Source organism: Zophobas morio, unplaced genomic scaffold, assembly GCF_036711695.1.
Source record: "Zophobas morio isolate AGI-343-1 ecotype UQ-CSIRO unplaced genomic scaffold, CSIRO_AGI_Zmor_V1 ptg000033l, whole genome shotgun sequence".
In the NCBI taxonomy this organism is placed as follows: Eukaryota; Metazoa; Arthropoda; class Insecta; order Coleoptera; family Tenebrionidae; genus Zophobas; species Zophobas morio.
Window position 1 is genome coordinate 1,445,626 of NW_026972138.1, and position 20,996 is coordinate 1,466,621.

The 20,996-nt window shown below is 37.2% G+C and overlaps 2 protein-coding genes across 4 annotated transcripts; one reads left to right on the top strand and one right to left on the bottom strand.

The window, feature by feature from the left end:
• Positions 1–37: 37 nt before the first annotated feature.
• Positions 38–17,927, bottom strand: LOC135139783 (uncharacterized protein). Of its 3 annotated transcripts, none has more exons than XM_064070118.1 (4): positions 17,711–17,926; positions 17,183–17,661; positions 16,585–16,753; positions 38–512 (listed from the first exon to the last, which is right to left on the bottom strand). In XM_064070118.1, the coding sequence occupies exons 1-3, from the start codon at positions 17,790–17,792 to the stop codon at positions 16,595–16,597; spliced, it is 720 nt and encodes a 239-aa protein (XP_063926188.1). In that variant the 5' UTR covers positions 17,793–17,926; the 3' UTR covers positions 38–512; positions 16,585–16,594. The 3 variants fall into 3 exon arrangements, with proteins under 3 accessions (XP_063926188.1, XP_063926189.1, XP_063926187.1); XM_064070119.1 differs by lacking the exon at positions 38–512 and adding an exon at positions 14,956–16,281 and having other exon boundaries at positions 17,183–17,657; positions 17,711–17,927; XM_064070117.1 differs by lacking the exon at positions 38–512 and adding an exon at positions 14,956–16,281 and having other exon boundaries at positions 17,711–17,925.
• LOC135139781 (cytochrome c oxidase assembly protein COX15 homolog) lies at positions 101–15,132 on the top strand. Its single transcript, XM_064070115.1, has 6 exons — positions 101–256; positions 311–443; positions 655–787; positions 938–1,392; positions 14,489–14,757; positions 14,807–15,132. The coding sequence occupies exons 1-6, from the start codon at positions 101–103 to the stop codon at positions 14,936–14,938; spliced, it is 1,278 nt and encodes a 425-aa protein (XP_063926185.1). The 3' UTR covers positions 14,939–15,132.
• Positions 17,928–20,996: the final 3,069 nt, after the last annotated feature.

The following is a 20,996-nucleotide window of genomic DNA, read 5'->3' on the forward strand; positions in this document are numbered from 1 at the left end:
GTCAGAAGTTACTTTTAAATTATTGTGAAATCTGATGATTCATTTAGTCATACTTTAATAGTTGAGGTTACATTTTTTGTTTCAGTAAATTATTAGCAATATGTTGAGTCTGGCTAGACAGTGTCGGTCGGCGATGTTTCTCCCCCAAACGAAACAACTTCTGGGGGTTACCACTCGGAGTTTACCACGAAATGGCGTAGTTAGAACGTACATGAATCCAGTGTGGAGACGACAGCCACTTGCCAATGTGATTAAGGTACTATTTATTTTTCCCACAATCTCGTTTTAATCTTGAATAATTTCGTTTCAGAATGCCAATTTTTTTAAATCCTGTGGTTCCGTAATTGTGAGACTGAGTTCAAACATTCCTCAGAAGGGAAAAAAGGGGATCGGGTACTGGTTGGTTTCGTGCAGCGGGATGATCTTCGTCGCAGTAGTCCTAGGTATTACAGTCATTTATTTTTTTATCCTAAATAGCATCTATACAATTCTGGAGGAACTTTTGAAGAACGCTGGAAAATAAATTAAGTTTATTTCAAACGAACTGAACTATTTATTACGCAAATGGCAGTATTTTAAACTAATAAAATATTTAATGTAGTAAGACGTATTTTATTTATAAATTTTGAAAAAGTTTTCAAAGTTGACTTATAGGTGGCGTTACGCGTCTTACTGAGTCCGGGTTGTCCATGGTCACGTGGAAACTGCTAGGAGAGAAAATGCCCACGAACGAAAAAGAGTGGGAAGAGGAATTTAAAAAGTACCAACAGTATCCAGAGTTCAAAATGTACGTAATTTTGTCGATTTGCTTGTGCTGTACATAAAACACGAAGCTTTGCATAGAACTCCAGAGAGGAAAACAACGCAGTTGTTTTTTATTTTATTGAAATTCTGCAACTATCTTTGTTTTCCTCTCAATCAAACCTCGCCTTTGCAGCAAAAACAAAGAAATGACGCTGTCCGAGTTCAAGTGGATCTGGTACATGGAATTCGGTCATCGGATGTGGGGGCGCGCCATCGGCGCCGTTTTTCTGCTACCCGCTGTATATTTCTGGTCCCGTGGCATGTTCACGCCAGCGATGAAAAAGCGGGTGGTGGCCTTCGGTGCTTTAATCGGCGCTCAAGGTCTCATGGGTTGGTACATGGTAAAGTCGGGGCTTGAGGACCGCTTTCACGGCGAAAGCGACGTGCCCAGAGTGTCGCAGTACCGGCTAGCGGCCCATCTGAGTCTCGCTTTTGTCCTGTACACGCTTTTCCTGTGGTCCGGTCTCGACCATCTTTTACCAGCCGAAACCATTACTAACGCCAGTAAAAATGCGATCAAGGCGTCGAGGAAGTTTCGGATGGTCGCGCACACGTGCAAGGGGTTGGTGTTCCTGACCGCTGTGTCTGGTAAGTTTTTGGTTTGCGAGGGTAAGCTAAGGAAGTGTTGTAATCCAGTCCGTCGGGTGTTTTTCGACCTTTAGTAATAAAAAATTGGTCGAAAGTTATTTCGATAGAACGTTCTTAAAAAAGACAGTTGGTATCCCCGAGGTTTCATTGTAAAAAAAATATATTTGGGGCCCCCGGGAAGGTTTACATTTTTAAAAAGACAGTTGGGGTCTTCGAGAAGGTTTTACATTCTCAAAAAAAATACATTTGGGACCCCCGAGAAGGTTTTACATTTTTAAAAAAGACAGTTGGGGCTCCCGAGAAGGTTTCACATTCTTAAAAAAATACGTTTGGAGCCCTCGAGAAGGTTTTACATTTTTAAAAAAGACAGTTGGGACCCCTGAGAAGGTTTCATATTAAAAAAAGGGCATTTGGGGACCCCGGGAAGGTTTCACATTGTTAAAAAAAGACCTTTGGCGTCCCTGAGAAGGTTTAACATTTTTAACAAAGACAGTTGGGACCCACGAGAAGGTTTTACATTAAAAAAAATATACATTTGGAGCCCTCGAGAAGGTTTTACATCTTTAAAAAAGACAGTTGGGACCCTAGAGAAGGTTTCACATTGTTAAAAAAAGACCTTTGGCGCCAACGAGAAGGTTTTACATTTTTAAAAAAGACAGTTGGGGCTCCCGAGAGGATTTCACATTCTTACAAAAATACGTTTGGAGCCCCGAGAAGGTTTTACATTAAAAAAAACCTTCGGTGCCCCCGAGAAGGTTCTACATTAAAAAAAAAAAAAACAGTTGGGACACCTGAGAGGGTTTCACATTAAAAAGAAAGACATTTGGGGACCCCTAAGAAGGTTTCACATTAAAAAGAAAGACAGTTGAGACCCCTGAGAAGGTTTTACATTAAAAAAAAGACAGTTGAGGTCCCCAAGATAAAGTTTTGCATTTTTTAAAAAAGACAGTTGGGACCCCAGAGAAGGTTTCACATTGTTAAAAAAAGACCTTTGGCGCCAACGAGAAGGTTTTACATTTTTAAAAAAAGACAGTTGGAGCCCCCGAGAAGATTTTACATTTTTAAAAAGACAGTTGGGACCCCGGAGAAGGTTTTACATTGTTAAAAAAAAACCTTCCGTGCCCCCGAGAAGGTTCTACATTAAAAAAAAAAACAGTTGGAACACTTGAGAAGATTTCACATTAAAAAGAAAGACATTTGGGGACCCCTAAGAAGGTTTCACATTAAAAAGAGAGACAGTTGAGACCCCTGAGAAGGTTTTACATTAAAAAAAAGACAGTTGAGGTCCCCAAGATAAGGTTTTACATTTAAAAAAAAATACGTTTGGAGCCCCCGAGAAGGTTTTACATTTTTAACAAAGACAGTTGGGGCCCACGAGAAGGTTTTACATTAAAAAAAATATACATTTGGAGCCCTCGAGAAGGTTTTACATTTTTAAAAAAGACAGTTGAGGTCCCCGAGAAGGTTTTACATTTTTTTAAAAATACGTTTGGAGCCCCTGAGAAGGTTTTACATTAAAAAAAAATACCTTTGGCGCCCCTGAGAAGGTTTTACATTTTTAAAAAAGACAGTTGGGGCCTCCAAGAAGGTTTTACATTTTTTAAAAAATACGTTTGGAGCCCCCGAGAAGGTTTTACATTTTTAAAAAAGACAGTTGGGGCCCCTGAGAAGGTTTCATATTTAAAAAAAAGGACATTTGGGGACCCCGGGAAGGTTTCACATTGTTAAAAAAAGACCTTTGGCGCCCCCGAGAAGGTTGTACATTTTTAAAAAAGACAGTTGGGGCTCCCGAGAAGGTTTCACATTCTTAAAAAAATACGTTTGGAGCCCCCGAGAAGGTTTTACATTTTTAAAAAAGACAGTTGGGACCCACGAGAAGGTTTTACATTTTTAAAAAAGACAGTTGGGACCCCAGAGAAGGTTTCACATTGTTAAAAAAAGACCTTTGGCGCCAACGAGAAGGTTTTACATTTTTAAAAAAGACCGTTGGAGCCCCCGAGAAGATTTTACATTTTTAAAAAGACAGTTGGGACCCCGGAGAAGGTTTTACATTGTAAAAAAAATACATTTGGCGCCCCCGAGGTTTTACATTTTTAAAAAGGACAGTTGGGGCTCCCGAGAGGATTTCACATTCTTACAAAAATACGTTTGGAGCCCCGAGAAGGCTTTACATTAAAAAAAACCTTCGTTGCCCCCGAGGTTCTACATTAAAAAAAAAAACAGTTGGGACACCTGAGAAGGTTTCACATTAAAAAGAAAGACATTTGGGGACCCCTAAGAAGGTTTCACATAAAAAAGAAAGACAGTTGAGACCCCTGAGAAGGTTTTACATTAAAAAGAAAAATACGTTTGGAGCCCCCGAGAAGATTTTACATTTTTAACAAAGACAGTTGGGGCCCACGAGAAGGTTTTACATTAAAAAAAATATACATTTGGAGCCCTCGAGAAGGTTTTACATTTTTAAAAAAGACAGTTGGGAACCCAGAGAAGGTTTCACATTTTTGAAAAAATACATTTGGAGCCTTCGAGAAGGTTTTACATTAAAAAAAAAGACAGTTGAGGTCCCCGAGATGGTTTTACATTTTTTAAAAAATACGTTTGGAGCCCCCGAGAAGGTTTTACATTTTTAAAAAAGACAGTTGGGACCCCAGAGAAGGTTTCACATTGTTAAAAAAAGACCTTTGGCGCCAACGAGAAGGTTTTACATTTTTAAAAAAGACCGTTGGAGCCCCCGAGAAGATTTTACATTTTTAAAAAGACAGTTGGGACCCCGGAGAAGGTTTTACATTGTAAAAAAAATACATTTGGCGCCCCCGAGGTTTTACATTTTTAAAAAGGACAGTTGGGGCTCCCGAGAGGATTTCACATTCTTACAAAAATACGTTTGGAGCCCCGAGAAGGTTTTACATTAAAAAAAACCTTCGGTGCCCCCGAGGAGGTTCTACATTAAAAAAAAAAACAGTTGGGACACCTGAGAAGGTTTCACATTAAAAAGAAAGACATTTGGGGACCCCTAAGAAGGTTTCACATTAAAAAGAAAGACAGTTGAGACCCGTGAGAAGGTTTTACATTAAAAAAAAGACAGTTGAGGTCCCCAAGATAAGGTTTTACATTTTTAAAAAAATACGTTTGGAGCCCCCGAGAAGGTTTTACATTTAAAAAAAATACGTTTGGAGCCCCCGAGAAGGTTTTACATTTTTAACAAACACAGTTGGGGCCCACGAGAAGGTTTTACATTAAAAAAAATATACATTTGGAGCCCTCGAGAAGGTTTTACATTAAAAAAAAAGACAGTTGAGGTCCCCGAGAAGGTTTTACATTTTTTAAAAAATACGTTTGGAGCCCCCGAGAAGGTTTTACATTTTTAAAAAAGACAGTTGGGGCCCCTGAGAAGGTTTCATATTTAAAAAAAAGGACATTTGGGGACCCCGGGAAGGTTTCACATTGTTAAAAAAAGACCTTTGGCGCCCCCGAGAAGGTTGTACATTTTTAAAAAAGACAGTTGGGGCTCCCGAGAAGGTTTCACATTCTTAAAAAAATACGTTTGGAGCCCCCGAGAAGGTTTTACATTTTTAAAAAAGACAGTTGGGACCCACGAGAAGGTTTTACATTTTTAAAAAAGACAGTTGGGACCCCAGAGAAGGTTTCACATTGTTAAAAAAAGACCTTTGGCGCCAACGAGAAGGTTTTACATTTTTAAAAAAGACCGTTGGAGCCCCCGAGAAGATTTTACATTTTTAAAAAGACAGTTGGGACCCCGGAGAAGGTTTTACATTGTAAAAAAAATACATTTGGCGCCCCCGAGGTTTTACATTTTTAAAAAGGACAGTTGGGGCTCCCGAGAGGATTTCACATTCTTACAAAAATACGTTTGGAGCCCCGAGAAGGCTTTACATTAAAAAAAACCTTCGTTGCCCCCGAGGTTCTACATTAAAAAAAAAAAACAGTTGGGACACCTGAGAAGGTTTCACATTAAAAAGAAAGACATTTGGGGACCCCTAAGAAGGTTTCACATAAAAAAGAAAGACAGTTGAGACCCCTGAGAAGGTTTTACATTAAAAAGAAAAATACGTTTGGAGCCCCCGAGAAGATTTTACATTTTTAACAAAGACAGTTGGGGCCCACGAGAAGGTTTTACATTAAAAAAAATATACATTTGGAGCCCTCGAGAAGGTTTTACATTTTTAAAAAAGACAGTTGGGAACCCAGAGAAGGTTTCACATTTTTGAAAAAATACATTTGGAGCCTTCGAGAAGGTTTTACATTAAAAAAAAAGACAGTTGAGGTCCCCGAGATGGTTTTACATTTTTTAAAAAATACGTTTGGAGCCCCCGAGAAGGTTTTACATTTTTAAAAAAGACAGTTGGGACCCCAGAGAAGGTTTCACATTGTTAAAAAAAGACCTTTGGCGCCAACGAGAAGGTTTTACATTTTTAAAAAAGACCGTTGGAGCCCCCGAGAAGATTTTACATTTTTAAAAAGACAGTTGGGACCCCGGAGAAGGTTTTACATTGTAAAAAAAATACATTTGGCGCCCCCGAGGTTTTACATTTTTAAAAAGGACAGTTGGGGCTCCCGAGAGGATTTCACATTCTTACAAAAATACGTTTGGAGCCCCGAGAAGGTTTTACATTAAAAAAAACCTTCGGTGCCCCCGAGGAGGTTCTACATTAAAAAAAAAAAACAGTTGGGACACCTGAGAAGGTTTCACATTAAAAAGAAAGACATTTGGGGACCCCTAAGAAGGTTTCACATTAAAAAGAAAGACAGTTGAGACCCCTGAGAAGGTTTTACATTAAAAAAAAAAATACGTTTGGAGCCCCCGAGAAGATTTTACATTTTTAACAAAGACAGTTGGGGCCCACGAGAAGGTTTTACATTAAAAAAAATATACATTTGGAGCCCTCGAGAAGGTTTTACATTTTTAAAAAAGACAGTTGGGAACCCAGAGAAGGTTTCACATTTTTGAAAAAATACATTTGGAGCCTTCGAGAAGGTTTTACATTAAAAAAAAAGACAGTTGAGGTCCCCGAGATGGTTTTACATTTTTTAAAAAATACGTTTGGAGCCCCCGAGAAGGTTTTACATTTTTAAAAAAGACAGTTGGGACCCCAGAGAAGGTTTCACATTGTTAAAAAAAGACCTTTGGCGCCAACGAGAAGGTTTTACATTTTTAAAAAAGACCGTTGGAGCCCCCGAGAAGATTTTACATTTTTAAAAAGACAGTTGGGACCCCGGAGAAGGTTTTACATTGTAAAAAAAATACATTTGGCGCCCCCGAGGTTTTACATTTTTAAAAAGGACAGTTGGGGCTCCCGAGAGGATTTCACATTCTTACAAAAATACGTTTGGAGCCCCGAGAAGGTTTTACATTAAAAAAAACCTTCGGTGCCCCCGAGGAGGTTCTACATTAAAAAAAAAAAACAGTTGGGACACCTGAGAAGGTTTCACATTAAAAAGAAAGACATTTGGGGACCCCTAAGAAGGTTTCACATTAAAAAGAAAGACAGTTGAGACCCGTGAGAAGGTTTTACATTAAAAAAAAGACAGTTGAGGTCCCCAAGATAAGGTTTTACATTTTTAAAAAAATACGTTTGGAGCCCCCGAGAAGGTTTTACATTTAAAAAAAATACGTTTGGAGCCCCCGAGAAGGTTTTACATTTTTAACAAACACAGTTGGGGCCCACGAGAAGGTTTTACATTAAAAAAAATATACATTTGGAGCCCTCGAGAAGGTTTTACATTAAAAAAAAAGACAGTTGAGGTCCCCGAGAAGGTTTTACATTTTTTAAAAAATACGTTTGGAGCCCCCGAGAAGGTTTTACATTTTTAAAAAAGACAGTTGGGACCCACGAGAAGGTTTTATATTTTTAAAAAAGACAGTTGGGACCCCAGAGAAGGTTTCACATTGTTAAAAAAAGACCTTTGGCGCCAACGAGAAGGTTTTACATTTTTAAAAAAGACAGTTGGAGCCCCCGAGAAGATTTTACATTTTTAAAAAGACAGTTGGGACCCCGGAGAAGGTTTTACATTGTAAAAAAAATACATTTGGCGCCCCCGAGGTTTTACATTTTTAAAAAGGACAGTTGGGGTTCCCGAGAGGATTTCACATTCTTACAAAAATACGTTTGGAGCCCCGAGAAGGCTTTACATTAAAAAAAACCTTCGTTGCCCCCGAGGAGGTTCTACATTAAAAAAAAAAAAACAGTTGGGACACCTGAGAAGGTTTCACATTAAAAAGAAAGACATTTGGGGACCCCTAAGAAGGTTTCACATTAAAAAGAAAGACAGTTGAGACCCCTGAGAAGGTTTTACATTAAAAAAAAAGACAGTTAAGGTCCTCAAGATAAGGTTTTACATATTTTAAAAAATACGTTTGGAGCCCCCGAGAAGGTTTTACATTTTTAACAAACACAGTTGGGGCCCACGAGAAGGTTTTACATCAAAAAAAAATATACATTTGGAGCCCTCGAGAAGGTTTTACATTAAAAAAAAAAGACAGTTGAGGTCCCCGAGAAGGTTTTACATTTTTTAAAAAATACGTTTGGAGCCCCCGAGAAGGTTTTACATTTTTAAAAAAGACAGTTGGGACCCCAGAGAAGGTTTCACATTGTTAAGAAAAGACCTTTGGCGCCAACGAGAAGGTTTTACATTTTTAAAAAAGACAGTTGGAGCCCCCGAGAAGGTTTCACATTAAAAAAAATATTTGGTGCCCCCGAGAAGGTTTTACATTTTTAAAAAAGACAGTTGGGACCCCAGAGAAGGTTTCACATTGTTAAGAAAAGACCTTTGGCGCCAACGAGAAGGTTTTACATTTTTAAAAAAGACAGTTGGAGCCCCCGAGAAGATTTTACATTTTTAAAAAGACAGTTGGGACCCCGGAGAAGGTTTTACATTGTTAAAAAAATACATTTGGCGCCCCCGAGGTTTTACATTTTTAAAAAGGACAGTTGGGGCTCCCGAGAGGATTTCACATTCTTACAAAAATACGTTTGGAGCCCCGAGAAGGCTTTACATTAAAAAAAATCTTCGGTGCCCCCGAGGAGGTTCTACATTAAAAAGAAAAAAAACAGTTGGGACACCTGAGAAGGTTTCACATTAAAAAGAAAGACATTTGGGGACCCCTAAGAAGGTTTCACATTAAAAAGAAAGACAGTTGAGACCCCTGAGAAGGTTTTACATTAAAAAACAAGACAGTTAAGGTCCTCAAGATAAGGTTTTACATATTTTAAAAAATACGTTTGGAGCCCCCGAGAAGGTTTTACATTAAAAAAAAAAAATACGTTTGGGGCCCCCGAGAAGGTTTTACATTTTTAACAAACACAGTTGGGGCCCACGAGAAGGTTCTACATTAAAAAAAAAAACAGTTGGAACACCTGAGAAGGTTTCATATTAAAAAGAAAGACATTTGGGGACCCCTAAGAAGGTTTCACATTAAAAAGAAAGACAGTTGAGACCCCTGAGAAGGTTTTACATTAAAAAAAAGACAGTTGAGGTCCTCAAGATAAGGTTTTACATATTTTAAAAAATACGTTTGGAGCCCCCGAGAAGGTTTTACATTTAAAAAAAAAATACATTTGGAGCCCTCGAGAAGGTTTTACATTAAAAAAAAAGACAGTTGAGGTCCCCGAGAAGGTTTTACATTTTTTAAAAAATACGTTTGGAGCCCCCGAGAAGGTTTTACATTTTTAAAAAAGACAGTTGGGACCCCAGAGAAGGTTTCACATTGTTAAAAAAAGACCTTTGGCGCCAACGAGAAGGTTTTACATTTTTAAAAAAGACAGTTGGGGCTCCCGAGAAGGTTTCACATTCTTAAAAAAATACGTTTGGAGCCCCCGAGAAGGTTTTACATTTTTAACAAAGATAGTTGGGGCCCACGAGAAGGTTTTACATTAAAAAAAATATACATTTGGAGCCCTCGAGAAGGTTTTACATTTTTAAAAAAGACAGTTGGGACCCCAGAGAAGGTTTCACATTCTTGAAAAAATACATTTGGAGCCTTCGAGAAGGTTTTACATTAAAAAAAAAAGACAGTTGAGGTCCCCGAGATGGTTTTACATTTTTTAAAAAATACGTTTGGAGCCCCCGAGAAGGTTTTACATTTTTAAAAAAGACAGTTGGGACCCCAGAGAAGGTTTCACATTGTTAAAAAAAGACCTTTGGCGCCAACGAGAAGGTTTTACATTTTTAAAAAAGACAGTTGGGGCTCCCGAGAAGGTTTCACATTCTTAAAAAAATACGTTTGGAGCCCCCGAGAAGGTTTTACATTTTTAACAAAGACAGTTGGGGCCCACGAGAAGGTTTTACATTAAAAAAAATATACATTTGGAGCCCTCGAGAAGGTTTTACATTTTTAAAAAAGACAGTTGGGACCCCAGAGAAGGTTTCACATTCTTGAAAAAATACATTTGGAGCCTTCGAGAAGGTTTTACATTAAAAAAAAAAGACAGTTGAGGTCCCCGAGATGGTTTTACATTTTTTAAAAAATACGTTTGGAGCCCCCGAGAAGGTTTTACATTAAAAAAAATACCTTTGGCGCCCCCGAGACGGTTTTACATTTTTAAAAAAGACAGTTGGGACCCCAGAGAAGGTTTCACATTGTTAAAAAAAGACCTTTGGCGCCAACGAGAAGGTTTTACATTTTTAAAAAAGACAGTTGGGGCCCCCAAGAAGGTTTTACATTTTTTAAAAAATACGTTTGGAGCCCCCGAGAAGGTTTTACATTTTTAACAAAGACAGTTGGGGCCCACGAGAAGGTTTTACATTAAAAAAAATATACATTTGGAGCCCTTGAGAAGGTTTTACATTTTTAAAAAAGACAGTTGGGACCCCAGAGAAGGTTTCACGTTCTTGATAAAATACATTTGGAGCTCTCGAGAAGGTTTTACATTAAAAAAAAAGACAGTTGAGGTCCCCGAGATGGTTTTACATTTTTTAAAAAATACGTTTGGAGCCCCCGAGAAGGTTTTACATTAAAAAAAAATACCTTTGGCGCCCCTGAGAAGGTTTTACATTTTTAAAAAAGACAGTTGGGGCCCCGGAGAAGGTTTTACATATTTTAAAAAATACGTTTGGAGCCCCCGAGAAGGTTTTACATTTAAAAAAAAAATACGTTTGGAGCCCCCGAGAAGGTTTTACATTTTTAACAAACACAGTTGGGGCCCACGAGAAGGTTTTACATTAAAAAAAATATACATTTGGAGCCCTCGAGAAGGTTTTACATTAAAAAAAAAAGACAGTTGAGGTCCCCGAGAAGGTTTTACATTAAAAAAAAAATACCTTTGGCGCCCCTGAGAAGGTTTTACATATTTAAAAAAGACAGTTGGGGCCCCGAGAAGGTTATACATTTTTTAAAAAATACGTTTGGAGCCCCCGAGAAGGTTTTACATTTTTAACAAACACAGTTGGGGCCCACGAGAAGGTTTTACATTAAAAAAAATATACATTTGGAGCCCTCGAGAAGGTTTTACATTAAAAAAAAAAGACAGTTGAGGTCCCCGAGAAGGTTTTACATTAAAAAAAAATACCTTTGGCGCCCCTGAGAAGGTTTTACATATTTAAAAAAGACAGTTGGGACCCCGGAGAAGGTTTTACATTGTTAAAAAAAAAACCTTCAGTGCCCCCGAGAAGGTTCTACATTAAAAAAAAAACAGTTGGAACACCTGAGAAGGTTTCATATTAAAAAGAAAGACATTTGGGGACCCCTAAGAAGGTTTCACATTAAAAAGAAAGACAGTTGAGACCCCTGAGAAGGTTTTACATTAAAAAAAAGACAGTTGAGGTCCCCAAGATAAGGTTTACATATTTTAAAAAATACGTTTGGAGCCCCCGAGAAGGTTTTACATTTTAAAAAAAAAATACGTTTGGAGCCCCCGAGAAGGTTTTACATTAAAAAAAATATACATTTGGAGCCCTCGAGAAGGTTTTACATTAAAAAAAAGACAGTTGAGGTCCCCGAGAAGGTTTTACATTTTTTAAAAAATACGTTTGGAGCCCCCGAGAAGGTTTTACATTTTTAAAAAAGACAGTTGGGACCCACGAGAAGGTTTTACATTTTTAAAAAAGACAGTTGGGACCCCAGAGAAGGTTTCACATTGTTAAAAAAAGACCTTTGGCGCCAACGAGAAGGTTTTACATTTTTAAAAAAGACAGTTGGAGCCCCCGAGAAGGTTTTACATTTTTACAAAAGACAGTTGGGACCCCGGAGAAGGTTTTACATTGTAAAAAAAATACATTTGGCGCCCCCGAGGTTTTACATTTTTAAAAAGGACAGTTGGGGTTCCCGAGAGGATTTCACATTCTTACAAAAATACGTTTGGAGCCCCGAGAAGGCTTTACATTAAAAAAAACCTTCGTTGCCCCCGAGGAGGTTCTACATTAGAAAAAAAAAACAGTTGGGACACCTGAGAAGGTTTCACATTAAAAAGAAAGACCTTTGGGGACCCCTAAGAAGGTTTCACATTAAAAAAAAAGACAGTTGAGACCCCTGAGAAGGTTTTACATTAAAAAAAAAGACAGTTGAGGTCCCCAAGATAAGGTTTTACATTTTTTAAAAAATACGTTTGGAGCCCCCGAGGTTTTACAAAAAAAAAAAAAATACGTTTGGAGCCCCCGAGAAGGTTTTACATTAAAAAAAATATACATTTGGAGCCCTTGAGAAGGTTTTACATTTTTAAAAAAGACAGTTGGGACCCCAGAGAAGGTTTCACGTTCTTGAAAAAATACATTTGGAGTTCTCGAGAAGGTTTTACATTAAAAAAAAAAGACAGTTGAGGTCCCAGAGATGGTTTTACATTTTTTAAAAAATACGTTTGGAGCCCCCGAGAAGGTTTTACATTAAAAAAAAAATACCTTTGGCGCCCCTGAGAAGGTTTTACATTTTTAAAAAAGACAGTTGGGGCCCCCGAGAAGGTTTTACATTTTTTAAAAAATACGTTTGGAGCCCCCGAGAAGGTTTTACATTTTTAAAAAGACAGTTGGGACCCCGGAGAAGGTTTTACATTGTTAAAAAAATACATTTGGCGCCCTCGAGGTTTTACATTTTTAAAAAGGACAGTTGGGGCTCCCGAGAGGATTTCACATTCTTACAAAAATACGTTTGGAGCCCCGAGAAGGTTTTACATTAAAAAAAACCTTCGGTGCCCCCGAGGAGGTTCTACATTAAAAAAAAAAAAACAGTTGGGACACCTGAGAAGGTTTCACATTAAAAAGAAAGACAGTTGAGACCCCTGAGAAGGTTTTACATAAAAAAAAAGACAGTTGAGGTCCCCAAGATAAGGTTTTACATTTTTTAAAAAATACGTTTGGAGCCCCCGAGAAGGTTTTACATTTAAAAAAAAATACGTTTGGAGCCCCCGAGAAGGTTCTACATTTTTAACAAAGACAGTTGGGGCCCACGAAAAGGTTTTACATTAAAAAAAATATACATTTGGAGCCCTCGAGAAGGTTTTACATTTTTAAAAAAGACAGTTGGGGCCCCTGAGAAGGTTTCACATTCTTGAAAAAATACATTTGGAGCCCTCGAGGTTTTACATTAAAAAAAAAGACAGTTGAGGTCCCCGAGGTTTTACATTTTTTAAAAAATACGTTTGGAGCCCCCGAGAAGGTTTTACATTAAAAAAAAAATACCTTTGGCGCCCCTGAGAAGGTTTTACATTTTTAAAAAAGACAGTTAGGACCCCTGAGAAGGTTTCATATTAAAAGGAAAGATATTTGGGTACCTCGAGGTTTTATATTTAAAAAAAAATACGTTTGGAGCCCCCGAGAAGGTTTCACTTTAAAAAAAAATACATTTGAGCCCCTGAGAAAGTTTTACATTTTTAAAAGACACTTGGGACCCCCCAGAAGGTTTTACATTCTTAAAAAAATACAGTTAACGCCCCCGAGGTTTTAGATTTTTAAAAAAGACAGTTGGAACCCCTAAGGTTTTACATTTAAAAAAAATTGGTCGAAAGTTGTTTCGACAGAACTTCCCTCGCTCCTGAAGTATAATGAAACATATCCAGCATTTTCGAGTTGAGGTTTTTACACATTTTTTTTTTACTGAGTCATTAATTTTTTTGAGTGACTCATAAGTATAAGCAATCCAAAAAATGAGGTTCTTAATTTGATCAACAAAAAAATTGATCGAAAACTGGAAGTATAATCCGTCAAATTTAGCTCTTTAAAAAAACTATAAAATGTGTTTATTTATGTTTATACATCTAAAGAATCTCATGTAGAAGTTAGTTAAATTTGAATGAGTTTGTCTCCTCAAAACAGGACTAAAATTATTAATTAAACCACAATCAACTGGCGAGTCTGGGAAAAATAGTAAAACAATCCTCACATTTTGATGGAGTTATAATGATTTAATTATATAATTGTTTTTTTTTTGCTACATTTAACAACTAAATAACATATTCATTTTCACAACTAGTAATAAAACTCTATAATATTTCTCTCGCCCACGACCATGTTTAATTACCATTTCAGTTAGAATGTACAAAGATATGGTTGAGTTGTTTTTGTAATAATTTGATAAAATTCCATTTGACCACAATGTTTGCCTGATATAAAGCGAATGTACAAATCAGCAACAATCGACTAAGCAGTTAAAAATGTTTGACGTATCAAAAATTGTCAAAGTTTTCAAAACCCTACGTTTAAAATGTTCGCAGTTCATTTTAGGTCCCCTTGTGTTTTATTTTCGGATAAATTTAAAAGAATCTGGTATTTTGTTGCTGGCTGAACTTGCAAAAATTTTTTGAGCTTTTAGTGTTTTATTTTTTATGAACTTGAGTGCCGTAGTGTTTTTTTTTCTGGAGACTTGAGTACCCATGGTGTATGTCTATTTTCTTAGAAGGATTTCATTCGCCAAAACCAGTCTTATCCTAGCTAGCAGCTGCTAAGATGAAACAGATTTTGTCAGGGTTTTTGTGAAAATTTGAACGTTTTCGTACTGTAGGGGTCATGAAACGTCGAGAAAAATAAAAGTGGTCATTCGTCCGATGTACTCGCTCACTACATTTTCTTAGCTTACGCTCGGGAAGTAAATACCGAAACGAAAAATTTAAAAATTGAAAACTCGAAAAAACAAATGAAAAATTGTTTGTAGGGGCGTTTGTGGCGGGTTTGGACGCTGGTTTAGTGTACAATTCTTTCCCGAAGATGGCGGATAAGTGGATCCCTGACGACTTGTTGGCCCTCAACCCGAACATCGTCAATGTGACTGAAAACCCCACCACGGTTCAGTTCGATCACAGGATTTTGGGGACGGTGACTGTGAGTGTCATCAGCGCTTTGTATTTAATGTCGAGGAAGCGGATTTTGCCGAGGAGGGCTTACACGGCGGCTGCTGTCCTCGGAGCTGTGGCTTGGTTACAAGTAAATATTTAATTGTTCAAATCAGCAAAATTTTTAATTAATTATTTAGGTTGCTTTGGGCATCACGACGCTCCTAACCTACGTCCCGACGGCGTTGGCAGCCAGTCACCAGAGCGGCTCCTTGCTCCTGCTGTCGTCCGCCGTGTGGTTAACCCACGAACTCAAAAGACTGCCAAAGTAGGTTATAAAAATCCAGCGGATGTAACAAACTTTTATTGTAAGATTATTGATATTTGATTGATAATTAGTATCGACACTACCATTTCATTTAGTTTAAAACAAAATATACATTATTATCACGTGATCCACCATAAAACAAACTGTTATTGTAATAATTATTTGGTGCGTATTTTTTAAAAAACACTTGTTTTCAAACTTATTGCGTTTTATTTACATTACATTGCCTAAAATCTCATTATTGGTTAATTTTTGACGGTGACGATGTTGACGTGGGAGTCGTCAGGTTGACCAACTTGAGGAACGAATTTTCTCTCCCACGTAACATCGTCCACTACAGTCTTTTATTGTATATTAATTAGTGAGTATTGAACGGACTTTCCTTGTCATTTTCCTTCTCGTCGATAACTACACTGATATGTGTATAGTTAGTGTCGTTTCAACTAGGCCTAAATCCTAATAGAAAAGAACTTTTGATTTTCTAAATTGCACGTTTGATTTTCGCTAATTATCATCATATAATCTCACCGTTAGTTCTATTGTCAACTTGCGCTACAGCGGAGCAATCGATCCGTGTTGTTATTAAAGGAAATAAGCAACAGTTGTGCGCAAGAGTTCGGACGGACGTTACACTTGACTTAAGCAAAAGGGACGAAAAACAACAAGGAAAGAACGCCGATGAAGTTGACACCGAAGTGTACAAAAATAGACTTTCCGGTCACATTATCGACAGCTGATCTAACAAGTGATCCAGTCATGGAATTAAAATAAAATATATTATCTTACTTAAAACTTACACAATATACAAAATATCATCGCGCAAGAGATGAATTTTTACAGTGTGTATAGTACGTCTTTTTCAGTAACCGGATATGCTACGTATTAGTACAGCGACATCTGGCGCCACTACTTTGAGTCAAAAGTTGGACTGCGCAAAATTCATCCCTTCGTGTGACGCTGCGTAAAAAAGTTAATTTTAATATTAGCAAATTAAATTATATAATACAAAAAGCAATCCAGTCGTAAAGCAATATAAATTCTAAACTGTACAAAAACTAAAACAATTACAGTCAGTCAAAAAATAATAAATGCATACAACGAGAAGCCCTTTTGCGCCAACTGTGTATGCAAAGAACAAGAGTGGATGAAGTGTGGCGGAATTTTTTTTGCTGTTACTGTAATATAAAAACTTCACTCTTTAAATCAACCTCTAATTCTAGTAATGATATGAATTGAGTCTTTTTTGGAATATCATGAAACTAGCACTGCATTACGTTGGTTCCAAGAATAACGCTAAAAATAACCCACTTCTTTAGCAGGAATCTTCTGTAGTTGACAGTGAGGTTACTATGGAAGAAAACGAATAATAATCAATAAGCAATTCCTCAGTGAAAACAACATGAAGGTTGTTGGACTTAATCGCTCAACACTTTATTAAATATTCAACGGCTACGCCCCCGTCCTAATCACACACATTTCTGAATTTCGTGATTTGATTTTATTTACGCAACGAAATTCGCGTTATCGCTCGTCGTTACTGACAATCACGGGCTCACCTTTCGTCATTGTTTTAATCAACTGTTACGCGATCGCCCTGTATTCGAACGTCAATAACGACAAAACGTTTACTATCAAGGGCGATTGACTTACTTTATCAACTTTATAAGGCTTGCTTAGAAACAGGCGAGGTTTCCATATTGACAATAACTTGAACAACGTAGCCTGGAGGTATTTTGGCTTCTTCTACGTGTAGTTTATCACCCAGTAATTTCCCCCCGTAGAACCACCTTTGCCTCGAAGATTCGATGCCTTCTTGACTCTGCAAAAGCAAAAATTAATTCCGCTGCCGCCAGATTTACCTCGTTTTTACCGAGAACAAATTTTTACTTTTTTGACAAACAGATTAGTCTATCTGCAAGATTTACGAAATAAAACTTTGACGCAATCAATGATATTAACTTAAACCTTGGTAGTATTAATCCCAGATAAAAAGTCCTACTTTGTTGGAGTGGTTATTTTGCAAAAAATCATTTATTTGTTGAGTTTTGAAACTTTCAATGTCTTAAAATCTTTGCAAAGGTAAAAATTGTAATGACCTCATTTCCTTTATCGCACGATATTTGAGATCAGCGTAAAAAATTATTCATTTTAATGGGCTAATATTTAAAAGAAACACATTTGACGGAGAAATCAGTTAATAATAATCAAGTTTTGGGTGAAATTTGGACCCCGGCGCCCCCTCACTCACCTGCAGCTTCTTTTTACACATACTAATAGTATCAGTCGAGTAAACCGCCAACTTAATGTCAGTACAATTGTGCGATAATCTCAATTTGAGCACAGTTTCGGTCCCCCCGTCGACCGGCTCGGAGCACTCCGCCGGCGAGTCCCGCCCGTTGTCCTCCTTGACTATGTTGATGGGGTAGGAAAGGCAATATATGGGGACCTGGTATCGCGCCCCCAGCTCGTCGTAGCACTCGGTCAGGTACCCGTTGGGCACGGAGACGCTGGCGCCGTCGAGTATGGCCTGCGCCAGCTCGTAGTCCATGGCCTCGGCCGCCACCGCGGCGGCCCTGAGCGCGTCCCAGATCTCCTTGCGGCCCTCGAAGGCGGGCGCCGTGTCCCAGAACTCATCCCTCTTGCTCCGGAGCTGGCCCTCGGTCAATGGCACGTCGGACTTCCAGCGAATGGTTTCATGGCACAGCGGGTGGTTTTTGCGCGTACTACCTGCGGTGGGGGCTTTATTCGGGGAACGCTGCCAAGGTTGTTGGGTTACCTGAATTGGGCCTCGAGATGGACCCCGACGAATCGTCGATCGCGCCGCTCCGGGAACGACTCACTCCTATGCATCCACCCATGTTGCGAAGACCGCTATTTGCGGCATTTCATTGAGGATTGACTCTAAAACACGGAATTTTTCGAAAAAACCTGCCATTTTACACCCATCATTCACGCACTGCGATCCATTGACAACTGACAAGTGCGGGCAGGGTCGATGCGTGGGGCGAAACGACCACGGTGCAGATGTGTCAAATCTGGGGACTTTGCGGAAAAGGGACTAGATGGTCGGCTTGGCCGCCAGAAGCACTCAAACTTTACCCATCACCCATTCCACCTCCATGACAAGGGTATACGGTATACCCACTTATTGTTATTATTATTAGTATTATTATTATTAGAATCGACAGTAAAAGTTTTCCTTCAAGAGTTTATATTGTTTTTTATGGGTTGGTAATTGTGATGATAGTGCCAGACTTGTTAGATATTTGACAATAGACAAAAAAAAAACAAAGAGGAGACCAAACAAATTCCAAAAACAACAAAAATTAAATATTTATAAAAAAAGACGCCAAAATGAGAAGGAATTTCTTTGTGGCTTTTTTTTGTTATCTTTTTCCGAATTGACTTTCTCGAGTTTTCAATTTTTAATTTTTTCATTTTCAGATTTTCATTTCTTCAGTTTTGCGACAAAAACGAGAAGGTACAAAAAAAGCACTACGTGGCTTACATTAGAAGTAGAGTCCAAAATTATTGAGTAATATATTGTCACTATGTTTTTATTATAATATCTCTTATTCTTTGTGCCAAAAAATTGTTGAAAGAAAACGATGTACATAAAGAAAAAAAAACAATAAAGATTAAGTCCCACCCACCCGCCCTATCTCAATTGTGATGAGTTTTTCATTGCTAATTAGACCGAGGGGCTGAGTTTAATTGTAACATCAAAATTTTTCTAGAAAATTTTACCCTTTTAAAAACATATTTCATATCGTAATTTCTAGAAATGAGCCCACGATGAATAAAAAATTTATCACAATTGAGAAAGGGTGGGTGGGTGGGGCTTATATTTGGCCCATTTTTTCATAATTTACGAAGTTTTTTTTTCCAACAAGAAACTGAAAATGTTAACTATCATCCTGTTATTGAAATAAAACTCTACATAAAAAAAAAAACAAAGATTATTAAAAAAAAAACAAAGATTATTAAACAAAAAAGACGACTTCCTATAATAAGAAAAAGGGTAAAATATAAGGCCCGCCCACCCGCCCTATCTCTATTCTGATGATTTTTTCAGTCCTAATCAGACCGAAGGGCGGAGTTTAATTGCAACATCAAAATTTTTCTAGAAAATTCTACCCTTTTAAAAACATATTTCGTATCGTAATTTCTCGAAATGTGCCCACGATGAATAAGAAATTCATCACAATTGAGAAGGGGTGGGTGGGTGGGGCTTATTTTTTGTCCATTTTTTCTTAATATACAAAGTTTTTTTTTCCAACAAGAAACTGAAAATATGTTAACTATCATCCTGTTATTGAAATAAAACTCTACATTAAAAAAAAACAAAGATTAATCAAAAAAAGACGACTACCTATATTAAGAAAGAGGGTAAAATATAAGGCCCGCCCACCCACCCTATCTCGATACTGATGATTTTTTCATTCCTAATCAGACCGAGGGGCGAAGTCTAATTGTGAAATTAATTTTTTTCTAGAAAATTCTACTCTTTTAAAAACATATTTCATATCGTAATTTCTAGAAATGAGCCCACGATGAATAAAAAAATGATCAGAATTGAGAAGGGGTGGGTGGGTGGGGCTTATATTTTGCCCATTTTTTCTAAATATACGAAGTTTTTTTTTTCCAACAAAAAACTGAAAATTGTCAATTATCATCCTGTTATTGAAATAAAACTCTATATTAAAAAAAACAAAGATTAAACAAGAAAATACGACTACCTATATTAAGAAAAAGGGAAAAATATAAGGCCCGCCCACCCACCCTGTCTCGATTGTGATGATTCCTTCATTCCAAATCAGACCGAGGGATAAAGTTTAAAACTGTAATGTGAACATTTTTCTAGAAATTTCTACCCTTTTAAAAACATACTTCATATCGTAATTTCTAGAAATGACCCCACGATGAAAAAGAAATTCATCACAATTGAGAAGGGGTGGGTGGGTGGGGTTATATTTTCGTCATTTTTTCTTAACATACAAATCCTTTTTTCCCAACAAAAAACTGAAAATATGCTGACTATCATCCTGTTATTGAAATAAAACTCTATATTAAAAAAAAAAACAAAGATTAAACAAAAAAAAACGACTACTTATATTAAGAAAGAGGGTAAAATATAAGGCCCGCCCACCCTATCTCTATTCTGATGATTTTTTCATTCCAAATCAGCCCGAGGGGCGAAGTTTAATTGTAAAATCAAAATTTTTTTTTTGAAAATTCTACCCTTTTAAAACAATTTTTCACATCGTAATTTCTAGAAATGAGCTCACGATGAATAGGAAATTCATCACAGTTGAGAAGAGGTGGGTGGGTGGGGCTTATATTTTGCCCATTTTTTCTAAATATACGAAGTTTTTTTTTTCAACAAGAAACTGAAAATATGTTAACTATCATCTTGTTATTGAAATAAAACTCTACATTAAAAAAAACAAAGATTAAACAAAAAAAGACGACTACCTATATTAAGAAAAAGGGCAAAATATAAGTCCCGCCCACCCACCCTGTCTCGATTGTGATGATTTCTTCATTCCAAATCAGACCGAGGGATAAAGTTTAAAACTGTAATGTGAACATTTTTCTAGAAATTTCTACCCTTTTAAAAACATATTTTATATCGTAATTTCTATAAATGAGCCCACGATGAATAAAAAATTCATCACAATTGAGAAGGGGTGGGTGGGTGGGGCCTATATTTTACCCATTTTTTCTAAATGTACGAATTTTTTTTTTCTAACAAAAAACTGAAAACATGTCAATTATCATCCTGTTATTGAAGTAAAATTCTACATTAAAAATAAACAAAGATTAAACTAAAAAAGACGACTACTTATATTAAGAAAAAGGGCAAAATATAAGGCCCGCCCACCCACCCTGTCTCGATTGTGATGATTTTTTCATTCCTAATCAGACCGAGGGGCGAAGTTTAATTGTAAAATCAAAATTTTTCTAGAAAATTCTACCCTTTTAAAAACATATTTCATATCGTAATTTCATGAAATGAGCCCACGATGAATAAGAAATTCATCACAATTGAGAAAGGGTGG